Genomic DNA, 27,227 nt, shown 5'->3' on the forward strand with positions numbered 1-27,227 from the left:
CACTATGCCAGTTCTAGTGTTAAGAGTCACTCCTGTCCTCAGTTATTCAAGCAGGTGATGAAAAATACAGAAAAGAAGCTTTATTTCTTGTTTCAAATATTACATGCACTTTTAAAAATTAAAACTCTTTATTTAAACATCTCAATAGCATTTTGTCAGTTTGGAGGCAGCAAAGAATAACAGACATCTTGAAAAGCATTTACAAAAATACATTGCACAAAGTCCTATCTTGCTTTTTTTAAAAATAAGTTAGTGTTATTCAAAATATTCCCACCCCAGCTACCTAATTTCAATTTACACAGGATAATTCTAATTTTAAATATGTAACCTATAATATGAAAACAGCTGTACATGTGTAATCGAGCTCCTCTGCGTAGGCCATAGGTTCTGTCTCTAGCTGAAGTGAAAAAAAGTTCTTCACATGGAGACTTTTTTTTTTTAAAAACATTCGAGGACTGTTGTGCAACATATGTAACTCTATTCAGAAAACCAGTCAGCAGTTCCATGTGTTAACAGTTCATGTGTAACTATAAAATGCATTATAACAGCAAGATAAAAATTCTGCATACAAGTACATTTCAGGAATCTTTTCTGAAAAAGATCTTCAAAGTAGCAGTCCTAAGGGGGCCAATAAGCAGTTTCATCTCATTCTGCATGGAAATGTTGCTTCCGAGAGCAAGACATCACCCTAATCTTCTCACACCCGACTAAGGTTTCTGGGGATGATCTAAAGAATGCCCATATATTTCAATACAGCAGTACTGAGCAGAAGTCCCTCTTGTAAATGTGAAGTAGCAAGGTTTATTCCACATACTGCATTCTCACAGTACAACATTTACCGAGTATAACAATGAACCAGCCTAAGGAATTCTTGTCGCAAAGAGATCACTTTTGACATATTAAGATTGTTTAATTGCTGTATACTAATGTTTACTAAGCAATTTAGCAGGCTTATCAGCTCCGATCCAGTTAGTCAGTACATCAAGGTCGAGTTGGAATTAACACTAAAGAACAAACTGGCCAAGTTGCTATGGTAAAAACCCTTAAAATAACTGCAGTTAAAGTTATCCCTGACTTTTAGAGCAATTCATGGCCACAAATCACAGTAAAGCATTCTCAGTCGCTGGTGTTTAAACTAGTTTTGGTTGTGTTAACTTTCCCTGACAGTAGTATTTATTATATTCCAACATGTATCAAAGCCACCCTTTTGGATCCACCAAAAAGGTCAAACCCAAGGGTCAACTGAAGGACACCTTTTGCCACAGTCAGTCTTTAAAATGTACCACAGTTTTTGGCTTATGGTGCCAAACTAACAGAAGTATGCAGTTAAGTCCTGGATTTAAAAAAACCAGATTCCTAGTTGCAGAAAGTGTGGTTTATTCTTTTAAAAAACCTATACATTCATTTGTAATAAAATAGGTGTCACCTGTTTGCCAACTGGGCTTTATGAACCAGAGTAGTTTGCATGCATTATTTCTCTCAGCATGGACACAAAAATATAAAGCTAACTGGCAATTACAAGCTGCGCATTAGAGCAAATAAAAATTATTTTTCATACAGTTCTGCTGACAGTCTTCTGCCTTTATCAGAGGATCAATAGCTCTGCAGTGCATATCTTGTATCCTCGTCCTTTAAAGAATCCAGTGTTCTAGGCTTTCCGGTATATACAAATTGAGAACAAAATGTACAACAACAAAAACAACCCAAGCTGTAGTGTCGGAGATTATTCGGCAGGTTTCCCATGCACTCTGAACCGATAAAGGCATGTATATTCTGCATGTCCCCAGTTAGAAAAAATTCTCAATTCTACTATTTGGAATGCATTTTCACTTTTCTCCTGGAGAAGGAAAAAGCAAACACACAAACCAGAGTTAGGTTTCTAGTAGGAACAGGTGCAACTGAAGTTGCTTTCTTAGATTCCTGCAACTACCAACTTTTATTACTAACTGTCATGCCTTGGGAAGTTTCTGCCACTTTGAACAGAACCTTCCTTACCTTACAACCGATTATTTGTGAAGGGAGTCAGAAGAAGCATGAAGCAGACTCTTTATATATAGTTTAGCATCTTCACACCGTTTGTGTCCAGATGGCACAAACCTTTCCTCTTACTTATTTAGACCATAGGTTTTGAGGCAGATGGGTAGATGCTTTCTACCTCAGTTTCTACAGTGCCCAACAGAGAATGAGACCTTTGTCCTTCACTGCTCATTGTGCACTACCATAGAAAACACGAGTATCTTTCTCCTGATGCTTTAAATCTTACCATCCAGACTTACCATCACTGGAAACATCTGCAGTGGTTCTCCTCCTTGGTCATAGACATACTGTCCTAGAAGCTTGCCTTCTTCTTGATATTCGTCATCTAGACCCTATAACAACAGGATAAAGATTTTTGCTTCTGTCAAATTTGAAGTCAAACCAAAACCAGAAGCATGTCTGCATAACTGAGTATCAACAGACAGCATTCAGAAGTCTATCAAACCAGGATCAGAACATTTCCCATGTAACTTAATGCTTGCTCCGGCACAGCTCTGTATTTGAGTTTCCTGCACTACAAATACTTGTGCTATGTTTATATGTTTTCATGGTCAAACCCCTTAACTTCCATGGCAAAAGACACTATCACAGTGTACAATATAAACTGCTCAGGACAAAGAAGAATGAGAAAACAAGACAGAAGTCAAGATTCAAGACGCTTGTGGATGATTGCTTAAGTGTTTAGAAGAACTAGACAAAGTTCTCAGGTATCACAACTATACTCTGATGTAGCCTGTGGTCTTTGTTCTGCAGTCACACCTATGCAGCTGTGCTGCTAGTTAAAATCAATTTTAAACAGATTTAACACACATCATAGATAACATGAAGAACCAAACTTGGGGGGGGGGAAGGGAAGGAGTGGAGGAAGGATGGAACAATTAAAGTGTATGAAAACTAAACCAACCTAAAAACCATCATCTCCCTTCAAAAATGTTTACTACTATATAAAGCAAAAGAAAAGATACAACTCCGCCAAAATTAGTTGTAACACTTCTTATTCTTAATCTCAAAGCTCATAAAAAATATAAGCAATTTTAAGAGCAATGACAGAAACAGTTTCTCTTCTTAGCTGTCCTCCCTTAAGTCATTATTTTCCAAGATATGTAACACAAATATTCTTTATGCATACAAACATCAACTTAATTTCAGAGACAAACTTACATATACTGAAAAGTTCCTAGGAGCACTGGTGATATTTCCTGTTGGTGAAAGTGTTTTTGGTATGTGTTCCACTGTAAAGGCAGTTGGATAGATCTTCATTGAAAGTCTAACTACAAGATACCCCTGCGATCCTTTGAAAGCCCAGCAGTTTCCTGGATACATGTCCGGCTAGACAGGAGAAAGGGGAGAGAACAGGATGGGACACAACAACAACAGAAAAACAGCCACAAGCATTTTGTAATGATTTTTTTGTAATGAATTCTGAATTATTAGGGACAGTCTTAGATAGTAAGCAGCAGAATATAATCTATTTGGTAGAACTCTTCAGGAAGACAGCATATCCACCTGAACTACCAGCAGTGTTTTGAAAACCCACCTTGAGATTACTTCTCAACAGGAACCCTCCCAGTGCTCCCACTTTACAGAAGGCCAATGCACTACCCAAGCCTCCTATAAGGCTCTTCATTTTGCTAGAGTAGGACTTAAGCAGTGCCCAGGAACTACCAGAAGAATCGCACTCTTGGGAACATAGTTCAAAGTACCCACGCCCCCAATATATTACAGACAGAAACATCCAGCATCCAAAAAACCAATCCAAATCACTCGACACAAAATAACATTGCTGAATTTGTTTACTCTGCCTTTAATTACCTGAATCACCACTCTGGGAGACTGAGAGAAGTACCACAGAGGAATTCCAAAGAGGCTAATTAATGCTGTTTTAGTCTCATAGGTTTCAGAACAGCGAGTACTCAGAATACTGCCACCTCAAAAAAAAAATGCATCAGGTTAGCAGAAGTAATTACTCATTTCTTCCTGAATACTTTTAAGGCAGAGATCTGTACAAAGATTAACTAATATACCAGTTATTTTCCTCATAAAAAAACCTACTGAAGATATTGTTAAAGTCTAATAATTTTCTGGGATACAATGCTTCTATCAAGTACAATGTTATTTTAAGAACATGTTAAAGGGTTTTCATTTAGGAGGGCTAAAAGATACACATTTTTCCCTGATGAGTTCAGTGGTGTGTACACCCCACACAAACACATCTGTGGTTCTCCATTATCCAGTTGTACACACGCTTAGAAGAACTATTCTATCCCCATCCATGCATACCTAGGCTGATGTATAACCCTGTAAACAACAGGCATAGATTGCAATAGTCTGATGATCAGGCAACACACAAGTATACTCTACTAACCTTTAGTCTTCATTTTAAGATTTTTTAGTAAATAACATGAATAAATATAACTAACATGAATAGTAAAAATGGTGTTTCCTCTACTATTTACCTCCAGATTCCAAGGCGAAATCCACCATACCAGTCTTGTCTTGAGAGTAGAGTTTCAGTGCATTGTTTACAATAATTTGTGCTTGCTACAGATGTACACATAGGAGAGAACGGAAAGAGAAAGATTTTAATATCAAGTGATAAAACAATTGATATATACACACCTGTGAAGTTGCAAGCTTCTTTGAGATGCTGCACTCCATCACAAGTCTTTTAAAGCCTCTGTCAAGACAGAGGCCATTTTTAATGCATGGTTGTCTGTCTTAAAATACAAATTCATACTGCATCTTGACTAGTGTTTTCTTCAAAAGTTGCATTCTTTCCCCCACCTTCCCAAGACCCTGAGCTGCATTTCTTTGGTATACTTGTTTCTTGGGAATTCTTCCAATTTTCAAGATAGCGTACTTTGAAAAAAAACCACAAAACGTTCACAACCTGCAACAACCAATGCTATACGAATACACCTGATAAAGCATTTTCTGTAGTTCTCCCCATTTCAATTAATGTTCCCAACATCTCTTAAAATCATTAACATTTATATCGACAGTGATGCTCCACAAAATGCCTATAAAAGGACTCTATAGTTGCAGTTGAACTTTTGAGACCTTGAACTCACTCACCGCTTCCGTGATTCCAGAAATCCCTGCATTAGTCACAGCATTTGTTACTACTTCAGATGTTAGTTTTTGGTTTGTAACAGACATATGGAGAGTAATATTCTTGAGGATCTGCAACTCTAGATCACGCAGCAAAGTCTGCAGATCACTTTTGCTCACAAAATTGGACGTCAGCCATTGGAGAAGCGATTCAGGAAAGTCTTCTTGTCGATCACCAAAAAGCATTAGCTTCACAGATTCTTTGACCTGGGCATCTACCTAGTAGAAGCCATTAACAATTATAATAGAAATTATTAGTCTTTATAAACCATTAATACTATCTATAACAGGCACATGTGAAATCAATACATACATTCAGTACTACACAGAAGTCTAGCTTTCACGTGTGCTTTAACTACATTGACTTACACTGGAATAACAGACTAGTCAGGTGTACAGAACACCACATGGGAAATCTAGACTTTTCATCAGTTTGGTGAACAAGACACACCTAGCAAAGCCCTAGCAAACTATGCAGTTTACATCAGTGGTCTGACTAACACTTCAAAATAAAAAAAAGTTGACTGCAACAGTTCAAAGAAGGCACCATAGCAACTCTAAGGGGAGCAGTGTACTTGTTAGGCCTAGTTAAGCAAGTCTCTTAATCACTTATGGTGTGCTTTGATTCCGTATAAAATAGCTAGATCATATTTGAATGTTATCACAAGATGGTGTTTTAGTTAAAGTGGATAATCCCATATCAATACTTACTGTTGTATTTTGTTGGCTACATTCTAGTCAGACCTTATAAAAGGCTTCAGAAGAACTTAAGCATGATTTTTTAAAACAACTCTCAGATAACAAACCTAACTTGCTTTTACAAAAGTTTCTTTTCCACATTTCTATGGGTTAGCAAAATACATTGGTAAGAACAGCAAAGTACTGTACAGAGAAGTGCTACTGCATCACATGTTAAATGCAAAAAGCCCTGCCATTGTAGAAAACAAGCCATAAACTCCTGTCTAGTAAAGTGTTATGCACTAATGGAAAAAATTTACAGTACCACTACATAGAACACTACCGTTCTTGCAAATGAATATTACCCCCCCATTACTTACTACAGTGCATTTCAAGAAAGTTAGTGATCAAGTAGTACCAAGTTTTACTGGGACAGTTACAGAACCTACTTTTTCATGAATGACATCTGTTTTCTCACAACTTGTCTTCATGCTTTCCCCAGTTAACAGCTCCGATTTCATCTGAGACAACTCTAGTTCTAGCTTTTTAACTTTGTCCAAAAGTTGACCATGTTCATCATTGTCTCTGACAAAAACAAGGAATCAATAATTAGGAAAGAGTAGTTTGAATCATTCCATCAATTTCCAAAAGTGTGAGAACATACTTGTCTAATGCAAACTGCTTTCCTAGTTTAGTTATTCACCATGATAGGTGCTGTGAGCTTGCAGTTCCTTGAAGATGTTATTTAAGGCATACTTAGGATTAATATATTCAAAGCAAAGTATTTTGAAGTTGTGGACAAATCCAGCAGTGATGACTTTAGAACATCACCAGGCTGACAAGTTAATAACTCAAACATACATAGATTTTGGGGAATCTAAGGTTTCTGGCAAACCAGTCAAACTTTATTTGCATGAGTTTGCCACTAGTTAGAGCAAGTTTCAGGTTACCCTACTTAAACCAGAGTAACTTTAGAGGCAAGTGTCAAGTTGAGCTTAAGTAGCAGGTGACATACAACCAATATAGATCAGTGTTCAGTGCATGCTATGGAAAAAGGTATCAGCCGTCATTCTAAAGCCATTTTACATTTAGATCCAATTTAAATGCAATTCAGCAAATAAGTGTTTCTCTTCCTCTTCCCAATGGGGAAACTACTTTATGAAGTGCTGCAGTTTTTATCCTGGTGTTACACAGTACATGAGTGGAAAGTAGCATAGCTGGCAAACCAAAAACAGAGACAAAGGTTAGAATTGATACAATCCAAGAATTTAAATATAAAGCCTGTCAAAAGCAGTTACTGTATACTTCACTGAGCAATTTGAGGAAATATTCTAATGCATTTATAAGACAATGAGAAGTCACTCATTCTCCTCCTCCATATAAATAGCTTTCTCTAGTGAAAAATGTAGTTGTAGGACTGCTCACACACTGGAAGTGGGCCTTGTGCTGATGTTCAGCATCACAGTTAAAGTCTACTGTAGACAGAAGTACTCCTGCTGACAATACAAACTCTTAAGATCAGTTAACTGACACAAAGAAAAAGGATTGTTGTATTTCAAAGAAGAACATGTATATCACCATTGGTTAGCATCAGGATTGAAAAAGCAAAATATTTGAAAAGTGCTTATACCTCACTGTTTTTGCTTTCGCTATGTCAAGCTCCTTCTGGATGTCCTAAAAAATACAAAATTCAGTTTTAACAAAGAAACACAAGTGACAGAAAGAAGATAAAGAATGTTAAATGAAAATGAGAGATTTTAGCACCATCTATACAGGACTCTGTTCCCCACACGCATGTTTGTGCCTCTATAGTAAGATTTTATTCCAAATAGAACCTGCCTCACTGGTCAAGTGAATAATTTTTAATCTTTGGACTGAAACCCCCTCCAAGAAGGGGGAGCAAAAAAACACAAACAAGTTTTTGAGATTTAAAGAACTGTAATAGCTAGAGTAAAGCAAACTGGGGTTTGGGATGACCAACAAAAAACTTAAGTCTTTTTTATCAACAGGTTACAATTAGAGCGAGTTAGCAAAGCTAACTTCCAATACCTTGGATTCAGCAGAGAGTTTTCCAAGAAGGTCTTCCAGTGTCAGGATGCGCAACTCATGTTCTTGATGTAAAGCCAGGAAGTCAGTCTTAGAAAACAGGGAAGAAAGAGATGGTGTATTTTCTTTTGGAGTACAAATAGCATAATTGATATTTTCTACAAAGCATAATTTTTATTTCATTCTGTAAGTGCTTAAGTGATTTATCCTGCATGTAGTGTGAGAAATTATAGAATCTGTAATAAAAGTAAAGGCCTGATTCAGCATTTACTACCTATCAGTTAATTCTGTAACAGAAAAAGAACGCTAAAGTCCAATCGCTAACAATCTGCATTATTAAAACAGAATACTTTGATCAGGATCAGAAAGCATCAATAACTGACTGTCTTACCTTTTCCTCCAGCTTCATATCTTTAAGATGTTGACCAATCACATTTTTTATTAGCTTCAATGTTTCACTTTTGTCACTCATCTGGGCAACCTGATCTTGAAGATTATGGAGTAGGAGCATTACTTTGCTATATTCTTCATCATGGTGATGGCATCTGTCAGACACGAAGGCCATTTGCTTTTCCAGCTCAGTTATACGACCAGAATCAAAGGTATTTATGGTATCCTAAGGTATAAAGATTTTTAATATATAAAAATCAAGACATTTATTTACATTACCCTGTGTGTCAAATAGTTATTGCAAAATATTGAAGACGTGGGAGGTAAGAAGTCTTAAAAAGATATGGAAGTTCTTCCCTAGACTGTTGTCCCTTACCTTTGGGGGTTGCACAGAGTGAAAAAAATCATCCTGTCGTTCAGGAACATGAATAGAGTCATCTATTCTCTGTATTCTATCAATTCTTGTCCAGTTCAACGAAGGTAATGATGAAATGAAGCCATCAAACCCCCAGAACCATATACCTAGATCAGAAACAAAAAGCAAAAATGGTGTTCAAGAGAATTCTCCCTTAAGACTGCTTATATCTACAATTTGTCTTCCTACTTAGGGACAAAAGCTACCTTAAGTTTGCAAAGTAGCCTTCACAGTGGACACTACTCCAGTCTAAAAAAAATCAGCATGAGCCAGCTTTAAAATTGTTAAGTCAAGCACTCCAGAATATTAAAGAAGATCCATCAGTACCACTCACGCAATTGTATGGCAGACAACTTACACTTACATATCGTATATCTTTAATCTCATACTACTGCTTCCCTGGCACATAGATCTCATTTACTGATTAAGACAGGCCATGCTCACTGAAGGCAAATGGAAATACTGCTTTTTGTCTCAATGGAAAATATCTTGCCTTATACCCTACTTACTACATACCACATTGCATAATATCTAATAAAAGTTGGAGGAAACTTAGGCTTCCATGAAAACAATCTAGCATTTCACAAAGATTACACTTATTTTTGCAATATCTTAAGTGAGAAGTAGCAGCATTTTGCACACAGGGTAACTTCTTCCTTTCTTATTCTTCCTAGTACAGAGGATTTTGAATCTGCACTAAGTTTCTGAGAAGCTTCTGAGAAGCTTCATCTTCTCCCCAAAGTAGCTACAAGTTTTTTAGGACACAAAGACATGAAACTGCTTTTCAGAAATGGCCCAGCACTTTCGGTGAATATTTTAAACTGAATATGTTTATTTCAAAGTAGGCAGTTGGCCTGGAATATTGTCAACTAACCAGTCTAAAGAGCAGTATTTTAAGCAACTAAAGCATGGTCTAGAGCAAAGGAAAGACCTAGGATGAGTTGGTAAAAGAACTTAACGACACTTTTATGAATATTGACAACAATCAAAGCAATCAGTATGCAGCCTATTCTTTATGACCTCATTACTATTCCTATGAAGGGAGGTTAAAAAAAAAAGGCACTTCAGTGCATTTACTTACTCACCAACTCTCTTTTTCTAAAGAGCTCTATGAAATTAAAACACCAATTTGTATTATAACTAAACAATTCACATACCTAGTAGAAACAGGAGTGGGATAAGAAACAGTAACAGCTTGTAGATCTTTGGAAGGCATCTACAGAGAGAGAGAGGAAAGAAATAATACCTTTATCATATTTTATTGTTTTATAACTGGGTAAATAATTTGCTCACAGAACAATTTTTTCAAAGGATACACACCTTCTTAGAAGAAACACCTTGAGCAAGGACATCAGAGCAACAAGTTGATACCACCCTGTTCCAAGCAACCTGAACATGCCAGAAGCTGCCCTCCCTAGAAGACAAAAAGCAGTAGTGTGAAATGTAATTACTGCGGCACATGTTCAAAGAAACCAAGCAGAGGAACATGCAGCTGTGGCCAAGAATACTTTGCGCAGCAGAGAAATGTATGAGTACAGGCAACATGCAGCTTGTTAACATCTAGATTATCACGAGTATGACAGCATTATAACATCAGCTACTCAACAAAACCAATAGCCATGCAAAAAGATGAAACGCTCATTTGTTGTAACAATGCTATCTTGCCAGAAATTTGGTATTATTAATATTTGAATCCAAGTTACCACGCACTGAAGACCTCAGTATGTTTCAAGAAATGCACAGATTAGCAGCACCAGTTTTTGCCAAGAGGAATACCAATATAGGAAGTGACTACTGAACCAACCACACCCCATTATTCTTGACACCCCATATTCTGTGCTATTCACACACTCATTCCCTCATGAAACAGTCTGGTTAGTCTCCCATCATGCCTGTGAACAGAAATATACCCTCTCATTAAGCCTATTTTGGTCAATAAAGAAAGTAAAGCAGCACATGCATTTCCATGTACAAAAGCTACAGCATAAGCATAGTTGAATTAGTATAAGCCATGTACTGCAGATTCCTAGTTTTATCAAAAGAAACAGTCAACACACACGCACGGATTAGGATAGTAACCTGGAGAAAGAATGGCCAGCCAAAGTAGAGACAACACCTTCTGAGACACAAGCCATCCGGTTGCTCCCACTGTTTGCAACGCGTGAAGCATAAAGTAACCTAGATTATAACAAATTAACTCTATGTGGTAACATACACAAATAAGCTTAAGGTTCTTCTGCAGTAGATGCAGTAAACCAGACTCAATCCCCTGCCCATTACATATTCTGCATAATTTTAAAACATACCTTTCAGTAATCTACAAACTTGGTTCTTCACTATTTAAAAGCAAAGCAAGCCACTAATAAATATGAAGCCAAGTAAAACCAAGACAATTTAGAAACAGAATTCTCACGTATAGAGATAAACAGAACGATCAACAGCATCTGTGCAGTAAGAATATCAGTTTTTCAAAAAATCAAAGTTTACGTTTTGTAGCATGTTTATCTAACAGTGCCATGCCAAGTATAACAGAGAATAGCAAAAAAAGTACTACCATAACAACTTCTATGCACATCGTTACTTTAAAAGCATCTTATTCGATCCATATTATACATCGAGTTCATTATCTAGGTTCATGTGTAGCAGAAGGAACAATTCAAAATTTTAAATCCTAGTGAAAGAATTAAATAATGATGTCTAAAGAAATACTGATAAATAATACAAAATATTCCCTACTAAAAGTTACAAGCAGTAAATTTTCATTAAACTGAATGTTCCCAAGGATCTTCAGTATATCAGTTTTGAGTCTCTTAAAAAAAGAAGAAAACCAACAACAACAAAAAAACAATACACTATAACAAAATGCTGTAACTTAAAGCCCACTGAAGCCAACAATTACTATATCCAAGACTAGGACTGTTCGTTCTACAGAACAAACTACGTAGTATACATTTTGAAAATAATCCTACTTTTTAGATTAGCAGATATGTCTGGGTTAATCTGAGGGATTATAGATATACCAACCCAATATTTTGCAAAGCATTTAGGTGACTGAAGTGTCTCAAATCATTTTCCTTTGCTGAATAAAGAGCACTCAACAGATTCTTGATGCCTCTGTCATTCAAGCTAGGGAACGCTCATCTCATAGGGAAGATTTTATCCCTATATAAGAGTCCTGTAAAAATTGACTATCACTAGAACAAAAATAAAATGTTAAAACCCCTTTAATCAAATAATCTGCATACCAATACCTCATACCTTGCTTTCATTTAATGGCAGCTTTTCAACCTATTGAGCATACAGACTTCCCCAAAGTGCAATAAATTAACAATCTGACTTGTTCTTTCTAACATACGAGATGTATGCTGGCCCTACACCTTGTTTTTACTAATAGGTAAGCAGTCTGCCAAGCTTGTACAAAAGGCAGTATCAGAGAAAGAAGTCAACGAAAAGGTGTTAAGTTAATTTTCTAGACACTTTATGCTTTTAATCTACTTTGATAGATGAAGGTAACCCCCCCCCCAAAACAATATGTATGATTAACATTGTGAGATTGCGATGCAAAATAAAAGCAAAAGAAAAAAAAGGTCCAAGTCAACCTGCATAAGAAAAGGTGTGCCAAATGGTCCTTGCTACCCTTTTAGCCCATGAGGATTGCGTGTGGTCTGTGGTGTATATTTCAAGATGTTTCTTCCCCTTACAGTCATCACCTGTTGGTTGTGGTAACAGTTGATTAATGGGACAAAGCCAAGATGAAATTAAGATTGTTACAAGATAACTTGAACAAGTCTATTTCATAACATCAGTTATCAAACCAAAAACCGCTAAGCAAACTTCAGTGGAATAAAACTTGTTTGGGGAAATATTACATTACACCAGGCAATTGCCATTCTCCCCCCTACAACTAAGTTGCAAAACAAACGTTTACTTTGTAGCTTCCCTAAAGTCACGGGGTATCTGATACTACTATTATAGCAACAACCTGGTGTACAGCCCAAAGCTAAAAGACAACATCAATCATTATACTTACATATTGATTCCTCATTTACACCAAGATGGCTATCTTCTCTGTAAAACTCCTTTACATTCATGCTTCCGCAGTAGTCTGAGTGAGCTGCAACACATTCAAAAAGCATACATGTAATGTAACTCTCAAGTTCAAAGCCTTTCATACAGGCACATTTTAGCTATCATATATGCAGATTTTAGCTAAACTGGCTTAGTTCACTATTAAAGCCAGGTTACTCACAGGAAATCTGAAAAATGATCAAGGAAGAAGCCTACTCTGTGCAATCTTTTTTTTCCTTCTATAAATAACAGCGGGGCCTTTTTGTTCAAAAAAATCTTTCTGCTTCTTTTCAGATAGCAAAGTTAGTAAAAAAGCCCCTAAGTAACAGCTCATCAAGTCTTGAGCCCCTATGCCCATCATTCTGTCAAATAGGCCAACCGTTACATCCTTGTGCTGGTTTTACCAGAGATCTTAAAACACTAAGAAGAGAGCATTAGCAAGTTATAAGGCACTGAGGCAGAGAGAACGGGAGAGAACAAAGTTTTATTCACACACAAAAATCAGTTACCTTCTGCCTATGGCAATTTAACTTCACTCGTACAGTACGTATTACAGAAGAGAAAGCACTGAAGAAGAATCAAACATTTTGGGGAGAAACAAGATGTGCTTTAGAGTAGTGCAGAGTGATGGCAGTTTTAGTTTTGCAAGACTGATCTAGTCAAGATTTAAGTGCACAGTGGGCTTAAGGGTAACAAGATAGTCCAAACCTAAAAGACATTGAAAAGTTAGGATTTGACACTATCACACCAAACAGTTTTAAAAAAAATCAACTTAAGTTTCTCAATCTAAACATTACCTTCTACCACTTCCTAGTAAAAATCAACACGTGAATCTTAACTGTAACACAGATCTCATATGTGAATCCTGTTCCAAAACAGGAGGAAAGTATGAAAAAGGTAGCACAACTGAGAGGAAAAAAAGTGAGAAAGATAGCAGCCAGCCAAAAGACTATAGAAAAAAAACACCACAGTGCCAGAGATGAAGTCCATAAGGAAAAAATAAACCCAACACACACAATCTGGCTTTGTGTGGAGACCAAGGAAGACAACTGAAAAGGTACCTTTAAATTCATAACCCAGCTTCAGCAAAACCATTTGAAATAGTTGCACTAATAGTGATGCAAAAGATGCTGCAGCATGTTTGACAAATCGCAGAATCTTACTCATGTAGAAATAGGTTCCTCCTATTGAAAAAAGAACAGTGTGAACACAAATTATTCACCTGCATAAAGAAGTACTTCTATTCTCTGGTGACCATTAGCTTGTGGAAGAGTGAGAACAAAGCATGGAAAGCCAGGAATATGAAACTTAAGCAAGTGTGGTTTGAAGAGTCTGGATGCACTAGATATTACAGCAAAGCTTTTGTAAGAACCACACATCCTGGGGAAAACACATTCAAGACTAACGTATGACTTCAGCAAGAATACCTTTTCTTTGTGAGAATTAAGAACTCTAAATAGCAATGAATTCCTTGCTTACAGAACTCAGGATTTCTCAGTGATGTGAGCTGTTGATACTGATTTTGTGGGTCACAGCTCCAAAGAGAAAAACTACATTCTTATTTTGGATTTGAAAGGGTGAGGACTTTTCACCTTCTCCGCCTTTACATTGGAGGAAGTCACTGCAGTGGTCTGCCTCAAGTGCTAGACACACACACTTCTTCAGAGCCACGGGAACAAAGCTGCAGTCCCCCATATGCTGCTTTCCTAGAATCAGTCACATTCCAAGAACCTTCCATGACTGTGTGCCCCTTTCCCCACCCTCCCCATGTTTGACCCAAACTACCAGATTCAAGTTCAAAGGAATGTACCGAGATGAGTTCCTTGTAAAATTCTCCTGTGCGAATACAGACTCAGAAGCACAGAAAACAGCCTTCATACCATGTCAGTTTTAGTTCATTATGCTAAGCCAACAGAACTCCTATCTATGCTACACATTTACCAAGAAGAAATACTTGCCTCAAGGCATTTGAAGTCACACCCTATAGTCCAAACAAACTGATTTCTTGCTACTGAAAACATACTTCATTCAAGAGTAACACACCTACAGAATCCCAAAATTGGTTCCTTTCTAATTCAAGGCCACTCAAGAAACAACTTCTTCATTATAACTGAGAACTACCAACAATCAAGAAATTCAAGATGCTATGCAAGATGCAGGCAGACACAGTCAAGACAGGGAGGACAACCATCCATAGAATAGAGATTGCCTTGGAAAGCCAGAACCTTATTTACAGCAGATTCATTTGGTTTTGAGCTTTAAGAATGTAGTCACTAGGAAGTCTATTTGGAATCAGTTTTTCCCTTTGGAGTTCCATTTTTAAAATTAGTTGAAGTTTAGCTTCTAAAAACACTCTGATAAGCTGCAAGGTTAAATGAGGAGAAAAAAACAAAGCAGAAAGTAGGAAGGTATCTCTCAGAGATTTCTTGGATAACAGAAGCACTACAAAGTAACAATTCTGCTCAATCTTGAAAGTTCCTGTAAGAGAAAAAAAAAAAAAACCACCAACACAACTGGACCACAAAGAAGTTTGTATCTGAAAACCCTGACCAAAAACCTCATAAACAGACACATATAGATGCAATACCAGATTAGGAGACTCTTATGATCATTGCTGGTTGGAACAGCCCATTGTGTTCCAAATCAGTTTGGAAATGTAACTTGTTAAGATACCATGGCATTTTCATTTTGAAATTGTTTAATTCCTACAGCAGCATTGGAAAAAAAAAGTTCATGATTATACATCAGAAGCTGACAAGTACATAAAGTTTCAACCGATATAGAAAAAGGTATTTCATAGAAGCTGATCTCTAGAATTTAGTTATTGGTAAATTTGGCAGAGTAGGTAAAGTGTTTAAATAACACTACATGGAAAAATGCATCAACTAAACTATATACCATGCTGCTATCCAGGTAAAACACAAGAAAAAGTAACTTACTAGATGCATGTTTCTGGCTCCTATCCCTAGAGTAAATTCTGGAAGATGGCACATGAGAAGCCGAGTATGCTGTAAGAACCTCCTTCCGATCAGAAAGCATGCTGCAGTCGCTGCAAGTGTAGCCATTGATCATTGCGGTCGGTGTTTCTGCTGTTGCGATATCACCATTTCCCTGCATCGGTGTAGTATCGCTACCTAGCAAACCAAGAGTAAAACATTCAGTGCATTGACATCAGTATTGCCATCACTAATTACCATTAAACAGAATGCATGTGGAAAGAAAAGGAAAGTGTAGTTACCTTTAGGGTCGCCTTCATCATCAAGACCTTCAAAGGAAAAAAAAAAAATTTGGTCCCAAATATACGGAAGTCCCATAATCAACTATGATATCTGACATGAACTCAAATTTAAAGTCCCACTAATTTTAAGACCACAAGGAAAAGCCACTTTATGATTAGTATTTAACATATTTTGCAGTCCACCACATGAATAGATCCATATATTCAGACATTAATGTAGTAGGGTAACAGTTAGTGAAAAGCATTCTACCACAGAAGCGGCAGACAACATAACATGAATGACAGCTACACCTTTTCTTAGCTCCCATGTGACTTTAAAGCAGCTAATTACAAGCTTACGCTGTTTCTGTTGCTTGGTAACTACTTTGGTACTACTGTATTTTAAGATTCTGTTTTAAGAGCCAGGTAATCTAAAGTTGAGAAGGTGTTCTACTAAGATTGAAACAATTCTTTACATTAGGACTCTGGGAAGGTCACAAGCGTACTGACTAGAAACAAATAGTCTGAATCAGGAGATTTATTAAGTTGTTGATCTTCTCCTACACAACATTTTACACAGACAATATAGACAACTCCCATATTTTCCTCTTCAATGAAAAATTAGGTTCCAGAAAAACATACTTGTATATACTTGCAAAAAAACCAAAAAAACCCAGCCAGCCACTGCTTTGCAACTTTCAGATTAAAGTACATTAAGTTGAAACACACTTGACTATAAACAAACAAGAAAATGCTTTTCCTTTGGCTTTTCAAAGACAAGTTACATGTTTACCATTCTTTAGATACAGTATTCTATGCACATTTTGAAGAACATAGTGATAACAGATAATTGCATCTATACAAGTCTATAGTGTTGCATCACAAAATCGTATACATTTGCCTGGCATATTAACTTGACTGTGCAACATGTCCTGAAGCTGACTATGCCCATGAATCAAGTTTACACACTGGACTGAATTTCCAGTAGGCATCTTAGCAAGCAGACATCTACAGCAAAAGAGTAAGTACATGCACACATTTGAGGGCAGGATGGAAAAATGGATGGGGAAAAGAGGGAAGATGTGGACATATGTTTATACACACCAAACCACAAGCAGTTTTCACAGTCTGATACGAGCGATACAATGATTACCTACCCCAGAAATGATCAACTTCTGTCTGCTCTCGAATCAAAGATTCATCCAATACAGTGGATACCATTGATGCATCACTGGCATGGCTATTGAAACTGCTTTGGCTAAAAATGGAAGAGCTGGATAGATTTTTCCTTGGTGTGTGTCTTACACTGCCAGATTGTTTATTTGTACTTTTGCATTGCTTCAACATCCTAGGAAACAAAGCAAAGACAAATAAGAAATAGCACTAAAGATGTAAATTTCTCTTTGTCTCTCATTTTAAATGAAAAAAAAAAAACAGTCAAGGTATTTTAATACCAACGTGACTAGACAAATCAGGTTTAAAAGAAAATCCTCATTCAACCATCTATACTCTTGCAAAGACTTCACTGCAAACCACACACTGAACATAATTTTCAAAGTATGGCAGTAAACACTGAGAACAAAGAATAAAACAGCAGGTAACCTATGTTTGTACTACCGTGTTCAAACAGGAATTCTCAAGACTCCAAATGATAAATTAACTTGTGATGATAAAAAATGCTTACTTGTAAGACTGTTCTCTGAAGGACATGTTTCCAGCATAAGAGCTGTCATGAGGGACATCATTTTGTGCATCATCTGATTTATTAAATCTTGCAGCAGCTAACCGTAAACTACGCCGTGACATTCTTGGTGAATCAAATACTGGATCTATTTTGTTTTCAGTCTCAAAATCCAAAGCAGATGAAGAGTAACTTGAACTGCAACAAAATAAGAACAGCAAAGTTACCAGAGTTTAAGAGAAAATCCCCCCAGTAACAAACATGCCCTTCAAGCTAGACTAAGTTTCCATTAAAAGCAGTTTATCCGGGGTTATGGAGCAGTTCCCGCAAGATATGCCACATAACCCAAACAACTTAGAACTACATAGATATTCAAGGTTCTCTTAAGCAATTCATATTAAAAAGTTTAACAACTGAAAGCAAGTCACAGTTAGAAAGAAACAACCACCATGGAAACCACATCTGAAGTTGAGCCAGAGCAAGCATCCGTTATACAGCCTCAGACATATAGTTCTTTTGGGACCAATTAGAGAGGAAGCCATTCATGACAGTTTCTTCACCACGCCTAGCAGCAAATTAAAAATCATGATGCTCTCTAAGTTGCAAGTTAAAGATTCATTTATAGTCAAAGGGTTTTTTTAATTATTTTTTGTTTGCCAATTCCTTGTTTTGAGAAAACAAAGACCCATATGTCACACTACTCTGAATTTCCATCTCCCAACAAGTAGGAACTTCCCCCCTTTAAGATACTTAAAGACTTCCCTACTTTAGCTACATCAGCTTAACTACCATTACTTTTTAAAAAGTGCTTTTAAAAGATTTCTTAATTTAATGCAAATCATTAGAAATATTTAACTCTGAACAAATAAAAAAAAAAGTTTAGAGTCTTTCATCCATTTTTCTGTTTTATCCTACAGAGGCAAGTTTACATGTAGACAAGCCTCACATCATTACCCCAAAACTCTACTCCACACTTCTGCACTTGATTCTCTGAGAACCTCTGTGAAAATTTACAATGAAGACAAAGCAGCAACACAAGGCAAACACAAACAGATTAAATGGAGGAGTCAGTAAGAAATAAATTTACTATTACAGAAGTTTAGCCTAAAGCAGAATACTTATCAAAGGAAACATTCACTCATGTAACTGAGCAGAGCTTGCTGTTACAGGGTATTGCACAGTGGGAGGCCAGGTCCTAGAACCACTCAGCACTATGAGCGCTCTAGGCCAGCTTTCTTAGAGAGTCTGTTCCCTCCTGGACCACAGAGATATCCAGAGCTGTAACATCAGTTACTTTAATATTCCTGGGGTTTTTGTTTGTTTTTTTTTTAAAAAAGAAGAGCTGAGCAAGGTATTGTTAACTAAAGCAGCTCCTTCTCCCCAAAATCCCAAAGAAAAACAAGCAAGCAAATTAGATCTGAATGAGTAGATTCTACTGTGCAATCTGTATTTGAAATGGAAGCTTTCCCTTTAAAAAAAACATATAAACAGTTACTATAAAATGTAATTGTGCAAGAACAATTTAATGGAAATAATTTTCTTACACAATAATTAAAAACCCAGAACATTACAAAGTAATAATATGATATGTATTGTATTACTTTGGCATACAAATAAGTTAACATTAGAAGGCCCGGTAGCTACACTTACAGTAATGATTTAATTCTGACAAGGTGGGTGCTTTTGAAGCGAGTTTCTTGATTGCTCCACAATGCAAAAAGTAAAACACATAAGATGGGACTGTGTCAGAGCACATCAACTGCATTTCTTTCAGCTAAAAAAACCTAACCCAGGCAATGCACTGCAGGAAAACACTAGCTGCTTCAGCATCAAAGGGGCATTCAGCCCACAGAACCAGACTAGAGCTTGTCCAAAATAACTTCTTCTATCACTCAGAGGTGCACAGATTTGATGGCAGGTCTTCAGCAACACCTGCTTGATCTTATTGGTCTGCCCTGCTAATACTGCCACATGCAGCGCAACCCTGTGTAAGGCAGGAGTCTAAGCTCAGCTTAAGACAAACCCAGCATACATTACTGTATACATTATGCTTATTAATCCTTGCTTACATTTGGGTGGAAGGGGGAGAGGAAATAAGATGGGAGCTGCCTCATGTGAAAACAGGTTTAGTCTACATTTGGTTAGGTACAAAAGGATATAATTTTCACAGTTTTCAAAAATATTAAGTTTAGATAGCTTGCATTCTGACAGATGTGAAGTGAGAATACAAGTTAAATACAGCTCCTGTTGCTCATTCTGAAAGGGTCGGAGCCACAATAGTTTACTATTGAGTCCCTCCCTAAACAGTTGTTTCAGAACTCAGTGTTGCTATTTACACTTGCCACTATGCATTTGCTTTTCCTCATCTTCACCCAGTGTTTCTTACAGACAGTCAATTCACAAGAACGCAAAGTGCACAGGACAAGCTGACAGCTGTGACCAGCCTCAATTTGTTTCTGTTTATGAACGCTTGCTGTTACTAAGTATCTCAATGAACATTTATATCAATTCGGGTTGAATACATAGCTTGGAGTTGGGCTCTACTATCTAAAAAAAATAATAGTCATGGGATCTTTTCCTCTTTAAACAAAAAGACAGCTTCTCTCTTGCTTATGCAGGATAATAATTCTCTTCACACTGAAAGTGAATTATCTGTCCTCTGTTGGCAGGACTGTATCTAGAAGCCTCCTAACTTGCCATCTCACTTTCCACACTTTGGAAGGCAGCCTTTTTCTTCTACAGAAGAGACTACAGTAAACAAAAACCTCCTGCCTTTCCTTCCACAGGACAGAAATGAACCTATACATCGATGGTACTTCTACGCAATATGTATGGCTAACCAAAAAACATCTTAAAGGTGGGATGCAATTAGCCTACACTCCTAGATAACCCACACAAACAGTGCAGACTCTGGTTCCTTCCCCTGACAAACAGCTCCCATGGCTACTGGCAGATCTGCTGACTGGATCTAGTCTTACATTTCCAGCTTCTTAGTTATTACCTTGATACCTCCTTCACATGAGCTTCTACAGAATAAGAATGTCCTAAACTTCAGTGGGTTAATTTTCAAGTTATATTTTTATAAGTGGAATGAGAACAAAGTCTGCCAATTTTAGCACACCTATAGCTTCGTCTGGAGGACCGCGAGTTATTTATTTTACAAGTATTCCTTGGAATGAAACAGGTAGTAATGTTCTTGATTATTCAAGATAATAATAGATAAATGCAATACACCTAGAGAACTATAGCTAAACAGACATCTTCTAACACAGACACAGGCATATCATCAGTATACGAACTTTCATATGCTTTCTGACCAGGGCATTACTTACATTAACTGACTAAGGACACCACCTTGAGTTGTTTAGCCATTGCTTCGATAAGTCCCAGAACACATGTAAAAAACCAAAGGATTTTATTCAACTATTTTGCAGAAAGTTACATCCTGATTTAATGCTCTGACACAGGGAAAAAAAAACCCAAACCAAATTCTTATCAATTTAAACTATATTTGTAAAGAAAAAGTGTTAAAGGTACGTGAATTGACAAAAACAATGCAGCTCAAAAGATGATGGTGACTAAAAGGAAAGATCAGCCTGAAGAGGGGGGTGTAAATTTTATGTTGACAAGTGGGTGAGATTCACAAGTTTGACTTGCATTTTGAGGAGGATAAAGGTTATTTAGCTATATCAGTTTAACGCTTTTCTGATTTTGGGCTGGAGGAATAAAAGCACAAAGAACTACAAACAGTTACGAACACACAGTAATCTCAGTAAGTATTAATATAAATTCTATTAATAGGTCATAACCAACTCTATTAATAGCTTTGTGGTATCTAACTTCACCATACTACCTTCTGCAGTGCTACACACACAAGCCAGTTTCTTTAAAGAAACTCGCAGACAGATTTTGTAAAGACTGAATTGTCAAAGGCAGAACAAGCCAGATCAGAATATAAGCAAACAAATACTGGTGAGGTGGAGAGGAGGAAGAATGAACTTCAGCACAAAAATATTTCTGATTAGCAACTCTGCCTAACTCACCCTTTCCTCAGATTCTTCAAATACTGCTTGACCCAAGGTTGGAAGAACTACACCAATAATACATGGCATTCTCCACAGATTCAGCAAGCAGCCATACAGCAAGGGTCTGCTCAAAAGATTGTAGTTTATTCTCTTGACACCCTGAGAGCAGGCAGTGTACCAAGTAGTTTTCCCGCGTTATTTTAATATTTGGGGCTTCACAGAATTTTTCAAGAGGAAATTTTAAAGAAAGTGCTTGCTAATCCTTCCTTTCTACAGAAGGAAGAATTAAAATGAATTCATTTCAACCTAGTTTAACTATACGTGCCTTCATTAAGTCAGTTATTAAACTTCAGCTTATCCAGCTCTATCCATTTCTGAATACCTGTATGTAATACAGCTTAACAGCAAAATGGGAGGCTGAAAAGTTTCAAGACATGTAACCCTCCCCTTCTACAAAGGCCTCTTCACAAGTTCTCAGTTTTGCAAATGACAATCTTTGTTTATGTAGGAAGTCAAGCACTCCCATTGTCTTCTACACAAAACCCAAAGTCATAATGAACTATCCTCCAGACTTCAAACAGGATTTATCATTCTGCATCTTCCTTTCCTGGCAGGTTAATCTTTGCTCCTGTTGTATTCTTGTTTGCTTCAGTTAGAAACAAAACTCTTATCTGACAAAACAGTGGGCAAGAAGAAAAACCCAGCTCAGAAGGGTTTTAACCCCAGATTGGTTTAAGCAAGCCATTGAACTTTACTTTTTCTTTTTTTCTTTTTTTTTTTTTTAATATGTGTATTTCCAAGAGTATTAGTATTAAGAAATTAAGATTGCTAAGACCTACTTATTCCCCCCTCTTGTCTGCGAGAAAGATTAGTCGCTGTGGAGAAGATTGTACAGTAGAACATACTAGTATCATTCCAGACAAATACAACAACTAAGGAAAAGAAATCAAATTAGATGACAATTTCACAGCTTGTTTTAAGAAAGATATGCTCACAGAGACATAAACAAGTCACTGTCTAAACCTGAAGAATCAAAGTCTACTTGCATTGCTCACAGTAAGGAAAGTTATCCTCTTTAAAAGAGTTAAAGTATTTCAGCCAATCTAAGGTACATTTGCAACATAGAGCTACTTAAACCAGCAATATAACAGTGAATCTTCTGGCTGCTATAAGGCACATAAATCATCCTTCATTGTCCAGCATGCCTTTTCTTGAAATTAGTAAACCTGCTTGTATTTAACCAACATTTTACCAATGTTTTTCTAAAAATTTAGGAAGAGTTGCAATTTAATTGATGCACCATAAAACATATCCCATTTTGCAACACTGCTGACATCAGGCTATAGCTAAAAAAAGCCAAAAAAACAAAAAACCAACCAAACCACAAAAAAACCCAAAACCCAAACAAACCATGACCCCCAACAAAAACTGACAATGCTACAGTTTTAGAGTACACAAAATCAAGAATATTAAACTAGTGCTCTCTTAATTCTACAGTTTTGCCAACTTCTGTTTTATTGGCAAGTAGCCAAGTATTCTCCAACCAACATACTATATTTTAATACACATTAAATACATAATAATGATTTACAGGCACAAAATAGAAAAGCAATCTCATATTGCATCCTAATGAACAATTTTTTTTTTCTAAACTTAAAATTAGCTAAACCAATAACTCAGGCTCACTGATGTATACTTGCTTCAGAATACATCTACTAATTCAACAACAGAAAAACCTAGATAGATGAAATAAGCAGCCACAATCTGCTCCAGTAATATTAAAAAAACTCAAATGGGCATCACAACATTTATTTTGAATACATAATACAAAAACTAGCAAACACACCACAGTTATTTTTAGAAAACTGAAGTGATTTGAGGAACAGTCTAATAATGGTCAGTTTAACAAAAAGATACAAGAAATAGCAAGTTCATTAGAATACAGATTTTAGATTCACACAACAAGCAGATTTGCTAAAACAAGTAACCAATATGCCACTCCCAGCCAAGTTCCACATTAGTAGCAATGAGTGCGTATCAATCAGTGTTTTAAAGTGAAAATGGCACCAAGTCACAAAAGAAAACACACACAGAAGTTACAAGACATACCAGAAAACATCTAATAATTTTGATGACATACTTGTAGAAATAAAACAGCAATTGTAACTAGGCGGAGACTAGTTATTCATAGCAACTAATAAACACTGAGTCATTATCTTAGTCATTGTCCTGTTAGTTCAGCATGTATTCCTTCCTCCATTTAGGACACAGCAGTTATTTTCAAAACAGACCAGATAAAGCACACTTCTTCAAAGTAGTCAGCTACTTACCATGAAAACTAAACTCTCCATAATTAACAACATTCAGAGAACATATAGTTTCTCTACAAGAAGAAAAGAGTTCTCACCTGAGTGCATATGTATAGCCAGTGTTCTCTGGCAGACATTGGGGAGGAGTGTACGTGTGTAGACGTGAAAAGTCCATGTTGACTGTTTCAAATCATACTGTAAAAGGTGAAAATAAAGTAATGCAATGACTTAAAATTACATAAAGTCAATGTAGGAGCCCTTGCATTGTTCAGCCTGTATAATGAAGTATTGAAAAAAAAAAGCTACTGTTACCAGAAATATGGAGCGCTCAATATTTCAGCAGTATTGCTGCTAGCGCTAGATATCCCTTATCATTACTGCATGAAGCTCAGTGTATTTCTGACCATGACTGCCTTTACGATACTCTATTTTCCGCAATTTCCGAGTTCTCTGGAACATTACTGTAATATGAACCAAGCTCTTATCACAACTCTACCACAACACTTCCACAGGAACCAAGTTATGCTAGCAACCCCAAAAGCTAAGCATAAAAATTTAAAAAACTACATAGCCATGCTTTCAGAGACCTCTTCACAATGAGTTTTGCTTTGAAAGCCCATTGAGCAACACACAGGCTGTTCTGTGCACCAGCAAAGTGTAACACACATGAAACTTGAGAAAGTTTTTACATATAGTCAAATCATTTTACTCTACAACCTTTGAACGCCATCCACTAAGCAGCAAAGGAGTTTCCTTCATTTCACATAAAATTCTAATATTTGGTATCAGTTAATTTATTCCTGTCATAAAAAACACTGAATACACACCCTAGCAGAAAAGCCAACTGCAAAATGACTCACATGGCTAGAATTAGGTATATTTTCCAGAGTGCCATCCACTTCCAAAAAAAACCCAACAAAAAACCCACCAAAACCACCAAACCAAAACCACCCAACCAACACTCGTAAAACTTTCCATGGGGTCTTTGAAAGGTATTATACCTTTAGGAAGAAAATAAAAACTGATGTTGTCATATCGAGAAACTGTAGGGCTGCATGGGTGACTACTTGTGGCGTTATGTATAATTTGACTTTCAAGTTCAAAATATTTGCAAAAAACCTTGAGCCCTTCTCATTTTTTTTTTAGCCACAAGAAAAGTTTTGCTTTTCTAGAAAAGGTTCTTAGATAGCAGGTTATTCACGCTTAACAAATAGGAATTTGGCTATCCTGGATTTGCAGGGTTAGCAAAGCAGAATCTTGGCTATTTTCAGATTATCTACAGCTCCTGTTTCAGCAGCAGTAAGAGATATTCCACACAACTGTGATGACATGCCTAAACTAAGGTAAAAATATCCCTAGCTATGCTTTAATTCTTATAATCAAAACATCAACAAGTATCTAATTTTGGGGACGCACTTTGCTATGCTGAAATAGAAGTTTTCATTTGTATAGCTACATATACATAAAAAAATAGAGACAAAAAGCAGCGAGGTACAGGTAATAGCAGCTCAAAAAGAAATCTCTACACATAACATTAAAATGCTCTTGGTCAGTCCACCTGTAGCCTCCAAATCCTGATGTCAATAAGGCAGGAGGATATTTCCATTACTACTGAAGACAGAGTTTCCTTCTTGTTTTTAAAAATCAAAACTTACAGGCCTAAACATTGTAGCTTTCTGAATGCAAGCACCTCTCATGCATTTGTGGGGTTAATGAAAAATAAGGTCTCACCTCTGCTATTTACACATCTTTTAATATCATAGAGAAAGCATTTCCACTAAGTGATCTTTCTCTACACTTACCTCACTTGTCCCAGAGCCATGATGCTTCCACTGGCTTGTATATGAAATTAGTTGTTTGTTTAGAGGAAGCTTAAATCAGTAGTGCAGAAGCATTAGCAAAGAAGTCTTCTAATTCTCTTGCAGCAAATACTGCTCAAAGACATAACAGCTGCTGCCATACTTTAAGAACAAATAAGAGCTCATTTTAGAACATAGGAAATGGGGACCAGAGAGTAACGATTCCCCAGTAATGAAAGTGGAAATACAGTGAATTTCAAGGTGAGGGATATTAATGACATCAGAGCGCACTTGTTTTAAACAACAGCAAAACAGATTTCTTGGACATATGCCAGTTGAAATTCAAAACAATTATTAAGGTTGATCTGTTTAAATTGGTCCATCCCAAGAGAAAGATTTTGAAACCGCAAGCTAGGGGAACCTCTGTTTAGTTTCCACCGGAGCTGATCTTGACTGCTCAGCACACATCATTTCATCAATAAACCTAGTTTTTAACTGGCAACTCAATAGCCAATACGGTGCTTTTGACACCCAGCAATATTATCCCATGTGGAAAGCTAGGCTACGTGAGTGACCTTTCAGTAGCTACCCAACTCCTCCCTCTGCCTCTGCTACCCATATGGGCCGGGCAAAGGCAGACCTTGAAAAATAACATATTGGCTCAGTTTCTTTCCTGTTCTTTTTCCCTTCCCCATCAGTTCTCTCCTTACTTGATTTCTGAAGAAAACAAATGCTAGAATTTACATCATATTCCTTATTTGATAAGGTTTGAAATATATCATTAAGTTAGTACTAGATAAAATATGTACTTGACAATGGCACTGCTAACTGAAAAGCCTTGAAGGAATTTATGCGTAGGTCTATTAATAGCTGGTTTTCATAGCACCAAGATTTCCAGTAAAGATAAAAGGTTTGCCATCTGAACACCACACAGTTAGAAATCACTCTTAGAAAATTTAGGGGCTTGGTGTGATTCACTGGTTGTCTGATGCTCTAAAGTTAATTCAGACTCAAAAGGAAAAACCTTTACTCAATTTTTCAAAGCAACAAAACAGGCTTAACTGACTTAAACAGAACTTGAAAATAATCTTCAGAGATAACCAGCACAACTTTCAAAAACAGGCATCTAAAATTTACTGTGAAACTAGATTTAAAAAAAAAACCAAACACACCCGGCTACTAGTTCAACAGCTTAATTTCTTCAGAACAAAACCCACAAAACAAATGATCAACCCAATTTATTTAGAAATATTCTACACACTTATTACAGCAGAACTTTAACAGACCAGGGGTGGGTGGAGGACAGTAACTCCCTCTAATTTGTTCACTCATGTTTAACAGCACTCCACCTTTCATATATTAATTCTTGTAATTTATGAAACTTTCACATACAACTGGAACAAAGAGACATGTTAATAAAATATTTTGGAAATCTAAAAATGACAAAACAT

At 36.7% G+C, this 27,227-nt stretch overlaps 1 protein-coding gene across 16 annotated transcripts in view; it reads right to left on the minus strand.

Annotated features, from left to right (window-relative positions):
• Nucleotides 1-65: 65 nt before the first annotated feature.
• SUN1 (Sad1 and UNC84 domain containing 1) overlaps nucleotides 66-27,227 on the minus strand; it is a 35,690-nt gene continuing 8,528 nt past the window's right edge. For 8 of the 16 annotated variants that reach the window (XM_052772259.1, XM_052772266.1, XM_052772263.1 and 5 more), the window contains 22 exons: nucleotides 24,076-24,172; nucleotides 17,647-17,841; nucleotides 17,120-17,310; nucleotides 15,984-16,010; nucleotides 15,685-15,879; nucleotides 13,807-13,929; nucleotides 12,708-12,791; nucleotides 12,277-12,387; nucleotides 10,757-10,855; nucleotides 9,998-10,091; nucleotides 9,835-9,893; nucleotides 8,639-8,784; nucleotides 8,264-8,488; nucleotides 7,876-7,962; nucleotides 7,457-7,500; nucleotides 6,272-6,411; nucleotides 5,113-5,363; nucleotides 4,494-4,578; nucleotides 3,850-3,965; nucleotides 3,199-3,366; nucleotides 2,277-2,369; nucleotides 66-1,837 (listed from right to left, as the gene is read on the minus strand). In XM_052772259.1, the coding sequence (XP_052628219.1) occupies nucleotides 1,724-1,837; nucleotides 2,277-2,369; nucleotides 3,199-3,366; nucleotides 3,850-3,965; nucleotides 4,494-4,578; nucleotides 5,113-5,363; nucleotides 6,272-6,411; nucleotides 7,457-7,500; nucleotides 7,876-7,962; nucleotides 8,264-8,488; nucleotides 8,639-8,784; nucleotides 9,835-9,893; nucleotides 9,998-10,091; nucleotides 10,757-10,855; nucleotides 12,277-12,387; nucleotides 12,708-12,791; nucleotides 13,807-13,929; nucleotides 15,685-15,879; nucleotides 15,984-16,010; nucleotides 17,120-17,310; nucleotides 17,647-17,841; nucleotides 24,076-24,152 (2,724 nt within the window). In that variant the 5' untranslated portion in view covers nucleotides 24,153-24,172 and the 3' untranslated portion in view covers nucleotides 66-1,723. Of the gene's footprint in view, nucleotides 1,838-2,276; nucleotides 2,370-3,198; nucleotides 3,367-3,849; nucleotides 3,966-4,493; nucleotides 4,579-5,112; nucleotides 5,364-6,271; nucleotides 6,412-7,456; nucleotides 7,501-7,875; nucleotides 7,963-8,263; nucleotides 8,489-8,638; nucleotides 8,785-9,834; nucleotides 9,894-9,997; nucleotides 10,092-10,756; nucleotides 10,856-12,276; nucleotides 12,388-12,707; nucleotides 12,792-13,806; nucleotides 13,930-15,684; nucleotides 15,880-15,983; nucleotides 16,011-17,119; nucleotides 17,311-17,646; nucleotides 17,842-24,075; nucleotides 24,173-27,227 lie in introns of those variants that run through there. The other 8 variants (XM_052772274.1, XM_052772271.1, XM_052772267.1 and 5 more) reach the window with 8 other exon arrangements.

This window comes from Harpia harpyja, chromosome 21 (assembly GCF_026419915.1).
Source record: "Harpia harpyja isolate bHarHar1 chromosome 21, bHarHar1 primary haplotype, whole genome shotgun sequence".
NCBI classification, from domain to species: domain Eukaryota; kingdom Metazoa; phylum Chordata; class Aves; order Accipitriformes; family Accipitridae; genus Harpia; species Harpia harpyja.